This window comes from Pleurodeles waltl, chromosome 9 (assembly GCF_031143425.1).
Source record: "Pleurodeles waltl isolate 20211129_DDA chromosome 9, aPleWal1.hap1.20221129, whole genome shotgun sequence".
NCBI classification, from domain to species: Eukaryota; Metazoa; Chordata; class Amphibia; order Caudata; family Salamandridae; genus Pleurodeles; species Pleurodeles waltl.
This window is the reverse complement of record NC_090448.1, coordinates 422,645,287-422,663,060: the sequence shown is the minus strand read 5'-3', so window position 1 is coordinate 422,663,060 and position 17,774 is coordinate 422,645,287. Positions and strand designations below refer to the sequence as shown.

General features: G+C 45.3%; 1 protein-coding gene across 3 annotated transcripts in view; it reads right to left on the bottom strand.

Moving 5' to 3' along the window:
* Positions 1 to 17,774, bottom strand: part of LOC138259466 (uncharacterized) — a 221,520-nt gene that overhangs the window by 11,732 nt on the left and 192,014 nt on the right. For 2 of the 3 annotated variants that reach the window (XR_011198740.1, XM_069207227.1), the window contains 2 exons: positions 15,011 to 15,109; positions 3,947 to 6,127 (listed from right to left, as the gene is read on the bottom strand). Coding sequence is in view for 1 of the 3 variants with exons in the window: in XM_069207227.1 (XP_069063328.1) it covers positions 5,596 to 6,127; positions 15,011 to 15,109 (631 nt within the window). In the remaining 2 variants the exon portion in view is untranslated. Of the gene's footprint in view, positions 1 to 3,946; positions 6,128 to 15,010; positions 15,110 to 17,774 lie in introns of those variants that run through there. The other variant, XR_011198739.1, reaches the window with a different exon arrangement.

Here is a 17,774-nt window from a genome sequence, read left to right as displayed (position 1 = left end):
GGCAATCAGAAGGCAGTTTGAAGAGTCAAGAGCCACAGGGGACAGTGTGGAGCGGCTTGAAAGAAGCACACATGAGATATGTGAGAACCAAGTTCAAATCCCACCGGGGAATTATGAACGGGATGGAGGGAACATGTGGGTGAGTCCCTTAAGAAACCTCACAACAATGGGAGATTTGAACAGAGAAGATTGGTATCGGTAGCCTTAAAAAGGCAGAAAGCAGACAAATAACCTGTGAGGGTGCCCTGAGCAAAGCCCTGCTGGGCAAGAGAAAGAGCTGCAGAAAGGTGATCAACAGACTTGTTGATACACCTGCCACAAATTTGTTCCAACAACAGGCGTACACCATTTTGGTGGAGGGATGCCTGGCTGCCAAGATAACATCACAGACTTCGGGCAGAAGGTCGAAAGCTGTCAACTGCTGCTGCTCAATCTCCACGCAAGGAGGCTGAGACTGGATAGGTTTGGGTGAAGGACCGTCCCCTGCTTCTGCAACAAAAGATCCTCCCGAAGGGGCAGTCTGATTGGAGGATCGATGACCATGCTCAGCAGCTCAGGATACCACTCTTCATGTCCAGTCCAGAGCCACCAGGATTACTTGGGCATGGTTGTGCCTGATCTTCTTCAGAACTCTGGGCACAAGTGGTATTGGCAGGAAGGCATAAAGGAGGCCTGGCCGCCACTTGTGACGAAAAGTGTCGCCGAGCGAGTGACGCTTTGGAAACTCAAACACGCAAAACAGCTGGCATTGCGCGTTCTCTGCAGAGGCAAACAGATCTAACCAAAGGCTCGTCCCACTGCTGAAAGAAACCATGCACCACCTCCAGATAGAGACGCCATTTGTGATCGATTATGCATCGACGGCAGAGTTTGCCTGCTCTGGTGCTCAGAGAGCATGCCAGATGTTGAACCACCAGTGAAACATCCTAGCGTTCCAGCCATGTCCAGAGGCGAACAGCCTCTTGCCAGAGGGTCCACCACCCCACTCCACCCTGCTTGCTGCAGAACCACATGGCGGTGGTGTTGTCGGAAAATACCTGCACCACCTTCCCTTTGAGATAGGGAAGGAATGCAAGTCGGATCACCCAGAGCTCCAAAAGGTTGATGTGGAGCCCGGACTCCGTCACTACTGTGAAATCTGGTTAAGGAAAGTAGAGAGATTGGCTAGTGACTCCATCTGGATTCAATAGCCACCACTGCAGATCTAGTGCAGTCCCCTCCAAAATCTGGATTATGTCGGAGAGATTCCCCTGATGCTGTACCCACTGGAACTTTAGTTCCCACTGCAGAGCCCGCATATGCCATCTGGCATATTGGACCAGTAGGATGCAGGAGGCAGTGAGGCCCAGCAGCCTTGGTGTCATTCTCATCAAAATCCAGGATACTGAAACAGAGGGATCATAGCCCGAATATCCTAGACTCGCTTTTCGGGAGGATAAGCGCGAAACTGCACTGCGTCCAGAACAGCTCCGATGAAAGGGAGCGTCTGAAAGGGAGTCAGATGTGACAGTTTATAGTGAACATTTTCTTCCTAAAGATATCCAGTCTTTTTGTTTCCCTATCCGTGGGAGCAGAAGGGAAGGTGCCAGAAGAAGAGGAAGCCTGGATCACAAGGCTCTCAGGCGTAGGATGTTGGGTCAGGAATTTTGGGTTAGTCGGCGCAGGCCGATGGAGGTGGGCAACCATCCAATTCACAGGAGCACCTGTGCTGGGTTTGGACCAGGTACCCAGAAGGACGTCCGTATGCGCTACATTAAAGGGAAGGAGGGGTTCCAAAATGGAAGCCCCAGGCTGAAGCACCTCGGTCAGGAGGTTAGTCCTGACATCCACAGAAGGAAGCTCGAGGTCCAAAACCTCAGAAGCCCTTCTTACCACCATGGGATATGGAGCTCCCTCCTCTGTAGCCACGGTAGGGAAAGAAAGTATGCCAGCATCAGGAGAGGTATCTAGTCCACTTGCATTGCCCAAATCCTGAACCCAGTCCATGTCAGGGTCAAGCTGGTATTTTAAAGGGTTCAGCGACCCTTCTACACTATCCCCATATCCCTACACATAGAAAGAAGGGTTGAGATCCGCTCTAGGCCCAGGAAAACCATGGAAACTGGAATTGACATGGTTCCGGCTCTGGGTCGTCGGGGATAAGTAAAGGATCAACATTGATTGCGGGCCCAACTGACGCCGGGATCATCTACATCTGTCCTGACGCCGGGGACGGTCGCATTGGCACGACTGGCATCGGTATGGATCCAAGAGGAGATCCGGAGGTGCCCCCCAGAGCTGAGGCCGAAGCTGCCAGTGTGAAACCCAGGGGGCCCTCACCGATTCCCCTGGGCCCGAAGGCGCTGAGGACAGGTCAGTCTGCCCAAAGATGAGGGGCATGTCCGAATAGAACTCTTTCAACTGGGCAGAGGTGGCACTGGCTTCCGGAAAGTCAGGGAGACGTGGAACCGACCCAGATGCAGGCTCCGAAGGAGCAGGCCCAGAGCGTCAATGCTCTTCCCGCATCACGTCGTCCATGCGACTGGCTGGGTAAAGTCGAAGAACGTTTGGCCTTCTTTGACTTCTTTTTGTGACCCGATAATCCTGATGACTTGGAATTGGAAGAGGAGGATTGGTGATGACTGTGCGAGCGGTCTCATGACCTTCCTCTCGAACGAGAGCAGGAGCAATGTGGAGTCGAGCGCCAGGCCGCCATAAGCTTTAGGGACCGCTCCCTCAAAGCCTTCGGGTTCATGGCCTGACACTCAGAGCACGACTTCGGGTCGTGGTTACGCTCCAGACACCAAATGCAGACGAGCTACAGATCAGTCACCAACATCATTGGGAGACAGTAGTCAGAGCGTTAGAAATTGGTCTTTTGGGACATCCCTTGACGCATCCAAAACTCATCAAAAAGTATTCAACAAAAGTGTTGCAGTCAGTCAAAAAATGTCTATGGGTAGCTCTTCTCTCAGATCTGCGTGTAGGCTGGCGCGGAAAGAAAAAAACTGACGTCAGCGTGCAGGGATGTACCTATATACTACTGCGACATCATCACGGCGACCACGAGGCCCGTGGAGTCGACTGACGCCACCTCACGACGCCCAGGGATACTACTAGTGACAATGCCCCCCCATATCTGGCCCACCTGGGAGCCAATCAAAAAGCAAGCGCGGGAGCCCAAGCTTGTTTTTAAGAAAAATAATAAAAATAAATCACCACGAATATCGCAAATTTGCGGCAAAAAAATAATAAAAAAATGCTGCTTTGCTCTGGGCTGTCCCTCTGGAACCCCCCCCCCCCACCAGAGGTAAGGGGTCAGGGTGACTCTACCCTGGCCCCTTTTATTGTATTTAAAAAAAAACTTTTCTACTGGGACTCAGCTGAAGCCAAGTCCCAAGATAGCTGCCAACACTTCCTGGTTTGAAGTGTTGGCACCCAAACACAGCTGTACATTTCCCTGCACAAGCTTGTCTTTCTTCGCAAATACTTCATAGCCTGAGAGATGCACCCTTAAATTTTCCTAAATTGCTTAATAAGTAAGCAAAAGCGTAATCTGCATACAAAAGCCAGCTTTCTGCCAAGTTTGGTGTAATTCCGTCCAGTGGTTCGGGCTGTAGACATGTCTAAAGGTCCTATGGGAATTAACATGGGAAACACAATGTTATATGACATCCTTATTTCTCGGCCTCCGCTTGCCGGATCACCCCGAAACTTTCAGAGCGCAACAAGAATCAACACTTTTTGAGGAAAAATTCATGAAGATTCGTCAAACGATGCCAAAGATATAAGCAACTCAAAAAACACTTTTTCTATGGAAACATGGTCCTAACTATAACTATCTAGTGGCGACTGCCACTAGGTAATATATACATATTTATTTATATATACATACACACATATATATATATATATATATATATATATATATATATATATATATACCACCGATACCGTCGTCCCGCAAATCAGAGAAATCTCGGAATGACAAAATCAATGAGCCGTAACTCTGTGTGTGCACAAGCGATTTTATTATTTCTCTGGCAACATAAGTAATACAAAAAATCTGACGCAGTTCAGAGCAAAAACTCCTTGATCACAGGTTACTACGGTCGTGTCTTACAACTATGTTAAATAGCCACTCGCACTTTCTTATCCTATGATAAACATAAATAAAGGACTTACAAAACAGTACAACACTACTGAAAAGTGTCGGCCATCTTAAAACATTACACAAATGTTCTATCTTGTAAAGACTATTCTACTATATCGGCATCTCATAAATACCACGTTAATCTACTAAACGTATACTAGGGCCAAGTAAAAAATAAATAAAAAAATCACCACAACAATTTATTTCTACTAACCGAAACAAATGAAATTAGACAATTCTATCCTGTTTACGTCTATCATTGCTGTACTATCAAAATTATCAAATATCAAACTCAAATACATAATTTACCCATATTTCCATTTTAATTTAAACCAGACCATAATTATAAATTATTTGAATTGCACTGACCCAAGTAGAATATAATAGATCTTTTGCTTTTCATATTATTGTGCAGGTGCCGACACATCGGCCTGTAAAGTCATAACAAAATAAAAAGAAGAAAATATATTTTATTACTTTCCAAAATACCTCAGTGCTTACACAAAATACAAAACACAACTGTGCATGTATAAACATACGTATACCCCATCCTATACCATGAATTAATACCTATGGTACTATTTTCCAAAAGACTGAAGGATACTTTACAAGATCACATTATTTTACACTATTTGTTGAGTTAATCAGTGAGAATAACCAAACTAGAACACTTCTTAAATCTGAGAATACTGACCTGCATACACCCTTATGTCCCACCCAAATGCTTCAAAAATAATTCTATTGATAATATTCCAGATGTACTGAGAGTTCCTCATCAAGATTTAAACCCTCAGGATAAGTAGTTGCGTACTCAATTATGAATTTTGATTCTAATCTTTTTAACTCCTGTTCTCTATTACTTCCTCTTATACGGATTGGGATGCTATCCACAACACAAACTTTTAAAAGATTCACATTCTTCTGATGTAGAAGTCGCCTTCAGAAAAAAAGGGCTATAAGACAGGAAGTAGTAAGCAGTAGTTCAAGGATGAATATCCCTAAAAATTGGTAACATGCTAGAAGGGTTTTCTTAAGTGTCATAACTGTAAGGCCTACTAAACAAATAAGAGGTGGCTTATACATTATCTAAACCGCCACAAAAAATAAGAGGGGTTTTTCACTGCAAAAGTGAATATGCGGTATATGTCTTGAAGTGCCCATGCCCCAAAATGTATGTAGGAAGCACAATTCTACAGGTACATAAGATAATTTTGGAATATTTTCGGGCTATTAAAAACAATGATCAGAGTTACTTTGTTGCCAGACATTATCACGAAAAACATAAAAGCAAAGACCATTTAATGAGGTATTTTGGGATAGATTAAATACCTTTGAATTTAGGAGCTGGGAACAGGCAAAGACAATTTTGATTAGAATCCTGGCTACAGGAAGTCTTTTTTCGAGTCACGGGATCGAGTGACTCCTCCTCTCGGTGATAGTGCGAATGGGCATAGACTCCTTTGTTAGATTGTTTTCTTTCTGCCGTCGGGTTCGGACATGTTCCCTCTCGCTCTGAGACTTCGATTCGGAAACTCTATATTAACGATAACTTTTCTCATACCGTCGGTATTGTTTAGAACGCATTTTCTTCTGCACTCGATCCAACAGTACTGTTGGATCAAGAAAACGCCCTTTCGGGTGCTTGTGCCCTTCTTGGGCCTGTTTGGGCCTACTGAACCATAGCCTGATGGATCAGACTCCATTCCGATTCTGTCCTCGGTGCCATACTTGGTCTGTAATATCTGCTTTTCTCCGGAACATCGTGAGGAAAGCTGTGAAGCGTGTTGCTCATTTCGATCAAAGAAAACACTACACGATCGAAGAGCATGAAGACTGGAGATGGCGTCGAAGCACACAGAGTCCACCACTGACATCCTCGAAGAGGAGCAGGCACAGACAGCAGTTTCGATCCCAGACTCAGACTTCGAACAAGGATCCGAAGACGACAGCCAGCCAATTGCAGCGGTGCAGTATGTGAGTACACCTGCCATGACACTTAAAAAAAAAAAAAAAAAATCAAGCAAGGCCTTGGGTGCATCACTCCTGTCAAGCCATGGTTCCACCCGAAAAAAAATGAATCGTCAACAGACCCCTGGGTTTGCCGCCGAAAAAGGCCAAAACACTCCAACAACAGGCCATTCCTGTTTCGGTGTCGGAGTCGAGTGCAGAGGCTACTTATGTTGCGATCTTTCTGGCCACTCCTGCTATTCTATCAGGAGTGTTACAAGAAAGACACTTTAATCTATGCACCCTCGTCAACACCTTGCAAATGGTTAATCTCACAAGATGGTAATTAAAGTGCATTTTTCTTCAATATACAAACAGTATTGATGAAAATGTAAAATGCATAAATTGATAAAATGTTTATTGTTACAAACATGTTCTCGTTGACACATGCAATTTCGGTTTGATAAAATTAAATTTAATATTCAAGGGTCACTGGCCGTCTGGCTTATCAAACTCACTGTACACTGTTGAATAACTGGTATTGAGACATTACTTAACTACAAGGAGTAACACCATGCAACAAGTTGATGGAAGTGAAATATTCTTCTTTGTATTTGCGGAAAACAATAAATAAATGTTTAAAAATATACTTTAAACCTATTATATCTAGCTTTCCAGTTGAATTCCAAATACAAATCTCACCCCAATGGCCAAATCTCTAGCTAAAGACGCTTCATAAATAACTCCTGTTTATTTTATTAGTTTCCATAACACAACTGCTTCACACATTACTACAAACATTTAGTTCACTGCCAATTTCACACTTTCTGCAGATATCCCCGTTACAGCAGAAACAAAAATCATACAATTAATATAACCCATCATTATAATTCCATGTTTTTATAAACAACTGTAAATACAAAGTAACTTATTAATCGGCTTTCTAGCAGTACACTCATTTCCTTTATTTGCAGGAACTAGTACCAAACAGGTGAGATTTAGTTGCATCATTAATATACTTTATACTTAATTTAACCCCTTTTTGGCAAGATATCTAAAGTTGGACCAATTAATTAGTTATCAATAGTATGTGCATATGCTTTACTGACTGAGCTTAAAGAGGAGGAAAATTTATCCACAAAGGTCCTTACACTTAAGTTGCAAATTCTCAGTATTTGGCAAATGTAAGGAGGCAAATGCTGTAACTTTTCATGAATCTCTGAAACAAATGTTTAAGACAAGCATTTTTAGAGCATACCTATGAAACTGTAGATGTCAACTCATTGTTTTCACGAACCACAGAAATAAATGTTTCCTCTTTCAGAGAATTTAAACAAAAGAAAAATACTGCACTTCAGTACATGGGTAAAGTCTAGTATAGGCGACTGCTAGAATGGGTCTCTTACATACATTCGTAAATATGTTTTGGTCTTACAGTAGACTATGATAGGGTTCGGAAAGAGGTATTTGCAGGGTTCCGTGTTATCTAATGACTCTCAAGACCAAACACTCTTAATCTTGAACAGAATGAATCAGCATATTTAACTGATTATTGAAAAAAGCAGTTCAAGCTAAAAGGCAACCTTCACAACTAAACTGAAGCTTGCTGGATGATTTGAGTAAAAGTAACAGTAATGCCTGAAACGGATTATACAATTTTTTATATAATTTTTAGACTAACGATTACAACATTGGGAAAGCTTTCTTCCTTTGTACGTATTGTATGGCTGGTAAGGGTTTCATCCTCCTGCCTATTTGTCTGAAGTTTCCTTAATAGATGCCATTTGTCCTGTCGTGTCTTATTGGGTGTAAGGTTGGGTATCTGGAGATGGCTGCTCTGTTTAATTATGGGAGAAAAATAGAAGGTTATGTTAGTTATTTACGACCTTCAGTAGTAGGCAGTTTTTCTACAGGTCTTGTAAGCATTGAAAAGTGATCTCCAAAAGAAGAGGGATCCCTTCAGGGTTCCTCGTACTTAACGTGTGGTTCCAAATCTATCAGCTGGAAGCATCTGTCCAGAGGAGGGCAAAGAGTGCTGGTGTCTGACTGGCATAAGTTTGGGTCAGTTATAATGATGCGGATAAGATGTAAACAGTCTATGTTAAGTTCAATGTTACTGAGCGTAAATGTACACTGCCATGTTAACATTGATTATCGGGTGACCCCTGACGATTGGGAATAATTCCTACATGTAAACAAATGAAATATCCAATGCTGAAGAAATCACTGTTGACAGGAGAAATGGAAACTGGCATCTGTATAAGAATGGAAGATTGCATTACACTATGCATATCACACCAAGAAAGAGCATCAGACCTTCTGGTAGATGGCTGGGAATTCTACACCAATTTTGTATAGTATGCTACAGAAATTCAATAACTTGCTTCATCACTCTACGTGACACATTGAACGTCCAGAATATTCAAAATACTTAATTGGTGAGTAGGCTGATGAAGATGGACCTGGCAGCAATATGCCTGTGTGTAGATGTAATGACCACAAGGGGGTATGTGTGTGACTACTAAATTCAACTTTTAATCTTACGTTCATGGTTGCTAGATGGGCCAGACTTTAAAAAACAAAGTACATGGAGCAACTATCAATCGATAAACGGCTAGCTGATCAGTCTGTAACAACAGGCAGGAACACTAGGGAAAGCAAACACCTAAAATATTAAGGACATTAATTTGAACATGTATAACTACTAATCACTCTACCTAAGGTCTGATTATAAGTTGAGTGGAGTGAAATTCCCACATGGAATTCCACTTTACTCAATCGGAAGTGGCCCTGTGTCACCACATCTGGATTTTTCAGAATGTGGGCACACCGAACCCAATTTTACCACTGGAAAATTCAGCCAGTAAAAAAGTCTTGGGAATAGCCCGCTGTGCAACAACTCCTGTCCCTGCCCAACTCTCTACCCAAGTCACAGGAAAACATGCATGCTTCCCCTTTCAGGCAATATACTTCACTTACAACACACATCATGTCCCTCACCCCACACAGACTACTTTGTAGACATTTACACCTTGTGCAAAGGAAGTGGAAAAATGCCTGTGCTAACCCACATGGAATTCTGAAAATCCACATGGAATTCTGCCCGGTAAATCTGGGTCAGCACAGTTATTTTCGATTTCAATTGGTTTAACTCTTAGCAGGCGGATGGATATACATGTAGATGTAATGTGGCTTATACATTCCAGGAACTCAGAATCTCTGGACATATATTTGACTAACTTGTCATGGGAGTCCAGGGACCCCCAACATGTATATTAATAGGTAAAGATGTTTGTCTGGTCTTTTTTTCCTTTCAATTGATGATGAAAAAAGAAGTATTAAGAACTTCCAACTATTCAGAATGCAAATGTTTTCAGCAGTACTATCTCTGTGGAATTTGTTTCTGATTAACAGGTTACTTACTTTCAGAAACATCTTATCTGGTAGAGACAATATATAGTTGCAGGTTCCTTACCTTTGAGTTTACCCCAGGTGTCAGACTAAATCTGGAGATTTTTCATGAGCAGTACCCCTGTGCCGTTTGGAGGCATTGATCGGCTCCACATCCATCGTAGGAGTTGTCCGGTCCAGATATGATGTTGTGGTTCCTACATAATCGCCACCTCGGCGTACTGACATCAGTTTCTTCTCACAAATTTCCACGCCAGGAGCACAGAGCCATGAAGAACACTGATTATTGGTGCGTCAAAACTAAGGCCCTGAAGGTGGAGTCCCTACCCTAGAAATCAGTTCTCAGAGCGGGAAGGATCGGTAAGGAATCTTCACCTAGATATTGTCTCTACCACATAAGGCATTACTGAAGGTAAGTATATTGGTCACCTGCTAGAGACTTCTAGTTGTAGATTCCTTACCTTTGAATAGATACCATAGCAACACCATCCTCGTAGGTGGGTCTGCAAACCAAGATCACACAAGCAAGTCCTGAAGGACCGAACGGGCAAAATACCTGTCCCTAGGGACCCATACTGTCCAGGCAATAGTGTTTGGTAAACATGTGCAGAGATGCCTATGTTTTCACCTGACAGATGTGCAGAGCAGTGGTTGCAGCTTTAGCTCTGGTGGAATGAGCCTGTAAGCCTTCAGGAGGCAGCTTTTTCACCAGTGCATAGCAGATCTTAATGCATAGTACGACCCATCTGGAGATGGTCTGCTTCTGTAATGTCCGACCTTTCTTCGCACCCACAACCGACAAAGAGTTGATCATCCACCTAGAACCGTTTTGTACAATCAAGGTAGAACATCTGCGCTCTTTTTGGGACCAAGTGGTGCAGTCTCTGCTCTTCCTTAGAAGGATGTGGTGGTGCATAAAAGTAGGCCAGGTGATGGATTGGCCTTCATGAAAGGGCATAACCACGTTTGGCAAAAAGAAGGTCCTAATGCGAAGCACCACTTTGCCAGTATAGATGGAAAGGTAGGGCTGCTTAGATAGCAATGCCTGCAGCGCACTCACCTTGCAGGCAGACGTAATGGCTACAAGGAAGGCTGTTTTCAAAGTGAGAAGTGTGAGAGGACAACTGTGGAGAGACTCAAAACGAGCGCACATCAGAAATGTCAAATTCAGATCCCATTGAGGCATAATGAATGGGGATGGAGGAAAAAGATGTGCAATACCTTTGATGAACTTATATACAAATAGGGGACTTAACTAAGAAGGTTGATCAGGCTACCACAAAAAAGCAGAAATAGCAGACAAATAACCTTTAAGAGTGCCCATAGCAGAGCCTTGCTGGGCCAGGGAAAGGATAAACAACAGGACCTCAGAGAGGGGCTGAAAGGGGGATCAACAGACTTGTCTGTAACACCATGCCAAAAATGTCTTCCACCAACAGGCATATACCGTTTGGTGGAGGGACGCCTGGCTGCCAAGACATAGACTTCGGGTGGATGGTCAAAAGCTGTCAACTGCTGCTGCTCAATCTCCACGCAAGAAGGCAGAGAGTGGACAGGTTTGGGTGCAGAACCCTCCACTGCTTCTGTGACAGAAGATCTTCCTGGAACGGTAGTCCGATTAGAGGATCGAAGGACATGCTCAGCAGCTCGAGATATCATACTCTCTGGGACGAGTCTGAAGCCACAGAGTTTACTTGGGCACCATCCCATGAGATCCTCTTGAGAACTCTGAGCGGAAATGGTATGGGCGGAAAGGCATTTAGGAGGCCTGAGTTCCACTCAAGATGAAAGGCGTCTCCGAACAACTGCTGCCTTGGAAACTCCAATGTGCAAAACTGCTGATATTGCACGTTCAGATCTAACCAAGGCTCTCCCCACTGCTGTAAGAAGCTTTGCACCACCTCCAGATGGAGACGCCATTCATGATCTGCTAGACATTTCCATGTGAGTTTATCTGCTCTAGCGTGCAAAGAGCCTGCCAGACATTGAACCACCAGGGTTATGTCCTGCTGTTCCAGCCACGTTCAGTAGTGCAGAGCCACCAGACAAAGGGTTCACCACATCACACCGCCCTGCTTATTGCAGCACCACATGGCGTAGTGTTTTCTGTGAACATCTATACCATCTTTTCTTCATTAGAGAGAAGAAATGCTTTTAATGCTATCCGGATTGCACTGAGCTCCAATAGATTGATGTGGAGTCTGAATTCTGCCAGAGACCAGATGCCTCTGTTTTCCACCTCTCCCAGATGTCCTCCCCATCCCAGGAGTGATGCATCTGTCCCTACTATCAGATCTGATTGGGGAAAGGAGAAGGATCTGCCTCTGACCCAACTGTGGTTCTCTAACCACCACTGAAGATCTTTTGCACTTCCTGCTGAGATCTGGACCTTGCTATGCCCACTGGAACTTCAGGTCCCACTGCAGAGCCTGCATATGCCAACTGAAATGTGTCACCAGCAGGATGCAGGAGGTCATGATGCCCAGCAGCCTCAGAGTCATTCTCAATGAAATCCAGGATAGAGGCTGAAACATTGGTATCATCGCCTGAATATCCTGGACTCGCCGCTCGGGGGGATAGGCCCGAAACTGCACTGTGCCCAGAACAGTTCTGATGAAAGGGAGTCAGGTGTAACTTTGGCACATTTATAGTGAGCCCCAGAGAAAGCAAGAGGTCTGCTTTAGTATGGTGGTGGGAGACGACAGCCTGGTGAGAGCCCGTCTTCAACAGCCACTCGAGATAAGTGAAGACTGGAACCGGTGATTTGTGCAGATGAACTGCGACCACAGCCATCACCGTGGTGAACACCCGAGGGGTGCTGGTAAGGCCAAAGGGGAGCATGGTAAACTGAAATGCTTGTGGCCTACTATGAACCGCAAGTAACGTCTGTGGGTAGGCAGGTCGGGAATGTGAAAATAAGTGTCCTGCAAGTCCTCCAATACCATCCAATCTTCTGGGTTCAGGGCAGATACAACCTGAGCCAAAGTGAGCATCTTTAACTTTTCCTTTTTGAGGAGGAGATTGAGGGACCAGAGGTCTAGGTCAGGGCAGAGGTCCCTTGTACTTTTTGGGTATCAAAAAGTAGTAGGAATAGCAAATATCACCTAGTTCTACCACGGGAACCCTTTGTGATTCCTCGGCCAGGAGAGCCGTAACTTCCTCGCGAACAAGTGATCTCCCCGTCTCTGAATCATAAGAGGCTTGGAGGCTGCAGTGGGGTGTTGGGGATGGTGGACTGTCCAGACCGCTGGCTTCTTGATCCACAAGGTCAGGGGGTCCCTCGTCCTCTGCCACGCACAGGCTGGGTAGAATGCACAGTACGGTGGCTGGCCGGGAGTGGATGCGCTTGGAGGCCCCTTCCGTAGCCACAAAAGGGGCGAAAGGCAGACTGAAGTGGATGAGGGGCTGCTGCATGGCCCAAGGACCTGGCAGTAGCTTGAGAATCCTTGAAGCACTCAAGCACTGAGTCTGCCTTGTCTCTGAAGAGACAGGTACCATCAAAGGGCATATCCATCAAAGTAGCTTGGACATTCCCTGAAAAGCCAACCGTCCTCACAACCTGCTGTGGGACCTCAAGGCCACAGTCGGTGAAACCGCTCAACCTAGCGAGTTGGTCATGTCCAGGGCACAACAGGTTTTGCTGCATCTCACTCATCAGTAACTTCCTGAGAGAGTACAGCCCGGGCCACCTCCAGGAAGTGTGGCAACACTTACGCAACTGTATCCCACAGCATGTGGGCATAATGGCCCAAAAGGCATGTGATGTTCACAGACCGCAATGAAAGGCTGGTGGAAGAAGAAGAAATCTTCTCCCCAAGTGGTTCCAGCCTTTTGGATTCTTCATTCTGGGTGTGTGGAAGGGAACGAGCTCTGTGAAGTAGGATCTTGGCTAACCAAGCTCTCAGGGGAGGGGTGTTGCGTCAGAAACCTTTGGTCCCCTGAAGAGGGTGATGGCAGAGGGCAATTGTCCTGTTCACAGGGCCACCTAAGGCAACTCAGGGTCCAGGACCTCAGCAGCTCTTCTCACTACCATAGAACAGGAAGCCCCCTTCGCCCTACCCATGGTAGGGAGAGAAAGCATGCCAGTATATGGAGAAGTATCCGGCACGCTGGCTTCACCCAAGACTTTTCGCCAGTCCATAGGGGGTTCTTCCTGGAGCTGGTATTCTAAAGGGCCCAGCGACCCATCCCATTGATCACTGTAATAAGTAAGGGGCTCAGGATCCAACATAGGAGGCAAGGCTCCTGTAGGCATTGGAACTGGCGTTGTACGATCCCCACCTGGCTCCCTGTTGGAGTCAGGGAATAGAATGGGTATAGCACCGCCATTGGAGTGGTACGACAGAACCGGATCCATGGGTGCCCCTCAGCGCTGAAGCAGCTAGAGCGGAACCCAAAGGGACCCCTTCCGAATCCGCGGGGCCTGAAGGCACTTCAGCTGTGTCTGACTGTCCAAAAATGAGGCGCAATCCACATAAAACTCTTTCAGTTGGGCAGGGGTCGTTCAGGCTCTGGGAAACTCAGGGAGGTGCAGAGTTGGCCCAGACACAGACTCGGCAGAGCGAGGCCTAGAACGTTGACACTCCCTCATCTCGACAACCGACGGATAGGATGGAGTCGAACAATGCTTCAATTTCTTCTTGTGCCTCAACTTATCCAGTCTCCGAGGACTTGGAGTGGGGGTACGACAATGGAGGACTCCGCAACCTATTTTTCCGGGACCTTCCTCTCGACGAGATCATGACTTTCAGGGAGCTGAGCATCAACCCACCATCAACTTCAAGGACCACTCATTCAAAGCCTTCGGATGCAAGGCCTGACAGTTGGAGCACGACTTCGGGTTGTGGTTGCACTTCAAAGACACATGAGATGTTGACCAATCAGGGACATCACCCTATGACAAAAACTGCAGGGCCTGAATCCGGTTTTCCTTGATGACATCCTCGACACACAGGAGTTGAAAACTCAAACAAATCTTTGATAAAAAAGCCAGTCAAAAAATGACTGAAAGGTAGCTCTCTGCGGATCACCGCTAGCTGGCGCAGAAAGAAAATAACTAATGCCAGCGCTCTAAAGTCATGTATGGAGGGACTATTTAGTGCGCCTACATAGGAACTGCAACGTCATATCTGGCGCAGATGAATGATGCAGAGCCGATCGACGCCTCCCAAGGGCGCGCAGGGGTACTGTTCATGAAAAATCTCCAAATCAAGTCTAACGCCATGTAGGAAATTTAAGGAATCTGCAAGTAGAAGTCTCTATCGGATATTTTTTGCAGTTTGTGATTTTGCAAGTAGCGTTTTCCTTTTCATGCGAATGTGCTATTTAAGCTCCAGGGATGGCCTCACACACCTGCTACAAAGCGCCTGGATACCCCTCACGGATGATTAGCGGGCTATAAAAAAAAAATGATAACAATGTTATGCACATTGGCCAGGCCACTTTGTACAGTTCCAATATACTCATCAATAGTTGGTGAACTACATCAAACAACTACATGTAGACAATATTGATCATTACCTTGGAATTAGCCATATTGAAATATCAATTAGGCTATCTTCCTGATTTTCCTTCTGCTTGTTGTTTTCATCCCTGCTAGTTTTCATATATAAACACATCCTAGAAAAAAGCAAAATAGAAAGGAAAGTGAAAAAAATGAAACAAACACAGTGGCAATGAATACCAAAGTACTTGCCCTTTAAGATCATTTCCTATGTTGTTATAAAATGCTTGCTTGAAATGTCCTAATAAGCCATTTGATATAACAGAAAACTCACAAAAAAATAGACCTTACACCCTGGAAAGTGTAGGAGTTTCCACTCACTGGTATGGGTGTTAATTTCATCTTGGAGAATCTGAACTGACCCAAGATCAACAGTTTGTGACAGTTTCAACTAGTTCCCTGGTGTATTGCAAATCCATCTAACATCTGTACTGTATAACAGCCAAGAGATGTTGTCACATACTTTCCAAAATCTACAGACTTATTTAGCAAGTTGTATTTTGGCAAAACATCAGCAGCTACCTTTTCCCTCAAACAGTGTCAGCTGCAGATGGTTACAAAATCTGCTCCATCAGGAACAGGCTATCCCCTCAATCAGGCAGTCTAGCTTAATTTATCTTCAGAAAGTGCAGAAGTTTACTTTCACTAGGTCTCACAGGGTTTTGGTCAGATCTTTCCCATATAATCTTGTCAGACTGTACAAAATATGACAGGCAGTCTGTCAGAGCCAATGCCTCATTTGTTCCAGTTAATTTGATAAGTTGATGTATATTATCACATTCCATGAAGTACCTTTAAACTAAGCAATGCTAAATTAAGTATGGAGCACAGGGTGGCAGCTTTGTGTTCCCCCAAAAGCTGATTACAGATGCGCATCTGTGGTCTTCTGAAAGAGACCTGCTTAACTCATCTACTCTTACATTTTCTACACCCTTTGCCTGGGTTGTATCATTCGAGTCGCCATTAAGAAGATCTTGGATTTCATTCAAAAGTTTGTTTCAGGCAACCCATTAAGGTTTCCCTGCACTAGCACTATGCCCGAAGTTATAGATGGAAGCAAAGTCTTGTAGCCTAACTCTCCCCCAGTCTGTGTATATCTGGTCTGACTCACTCTATAGTAGGCCTCACTTTGAGAAGGGAATAAGCATGTCTCTGGACTCTTTGTGTGTTACAGTCATTGCCATGGCTTTTTCTCGCTAAAGATTGTGGAGGGCATCAATGGCATAATGAGGTGAGGGTGGTCTCAGACAGTCCGCCTCGCTGCTCTTTGTATGCCAGACTCCAGGAAGGCAGGCCACCACTCACCATAGGACCCTGCTGTTAAGGTTTATCTCTCCATAAGACCTAATGTGGCTCCAGTCAGTGTGCACAGTCCAAGGGAGAGATGATGATGATTTCAAGAGGTCTGCAACATCTCCTTTTGCCAAGCTGCCAGCCATCCAGGGCCGTTGGGGTGTTTAATTAGCAATGTTAACAGGATAGCTTAAGATTTTTAGGCACTGATGTGAACTTTGCTAGATTATGTCCACTATCTTTGCTGCTCCAGTCTCCGTCTCGGGCCGGCCAAACACACATGAACACAGGGCTTTCTCCAGCCCAGCACGAGCAGTGAGGGGGAGCACAGCACTCCCCCTCAGAGCGCAAGTGTGTTTGGCCAGCCGTCTCAGGGCCAACCAAACACACATGCACACAGGGCTCTCTCCAGCCCAGCGAGAGAGCCTGCACAGGCTCTGAGTCTGCCCGGGAGCGCCCTGGCTGGGTGCTCCCACCCAATCCTGAAGCTGCTCAGAGCAGCGTCAGGATTGGCGCAGAGCAGGCTGGGAGCATGTGCCTGCAGCATTCATGTTTTATTTACTCTAAACTATGAAGTGTCCCTTATTCTAACTAGGGGCGGCTCCTCAATAAGGGCAGAGGAGCGGTGCCCCCTGCCAGCAGCGGCAGCTGCAAATCTTTTCCACAAAAACAATAATAAACTTTGTTTATTATCATTTTGGGGGGAAAGGGGAGGAGCCACGAGGGTGACGTGCACTGAAGGGGGGTGCACAGCTGTCTCGGGCTGGCGAAACACACATGCACACAGCGCTTTCTTCAGACTAGCAACACAGTTGCTGGGCTGAAGAGAGCCTGAAGAGGCTCCCAGCAGTGCCAGGATTGGCGCAGGGCAGGCTGGGAGCCTGTGCCTGCAGGCAGAAAAGAGGAGAGGAGTAGCGTTTTTCAGAAGGCGACGGCACTGGTAAATTTTTATTTTTAATTTAACCCCACCCCCTGTTATTCCCGCCTCGCCCCGCCCCGCCCCTTCAGAGCTGCAAGAGCGACGACTGATTCTAACTCTCAGTTATGGCTTTCCTTTACCGTCTCCCAAATCCTACATCTACACCTAACCCGATCCTAGATCTTGAGAAAGCCCACTGATGTGGGTAAAATGTCAGCTGCATTTGGTTGCCATCTACCATTAGATTTAGCACTTTATAGCACTTGGACTTTTTCAATGGAAAATCTTGTAGATCCAGTGGATAAGGTGACAACCATTTCCCAGGCCCTTACAGTCACACTGTCCCAAGATGTGTCACTAAACTAAACCATGACCTAAACAGTAATCCTACCCCTAGGCTATCCCTAGATTAAGGACTTTCCCATACCCATTTCCTAACTCTAACCCTGACCCAGCCTGTATGATACACTAACATTAACCATTTGATTTTTATAGATTTACACATACTATTTCTTCTTTTTTTACATTAAAAGTTGAGAGCTTTCCTTTACCCTGTACCTAACTCAATG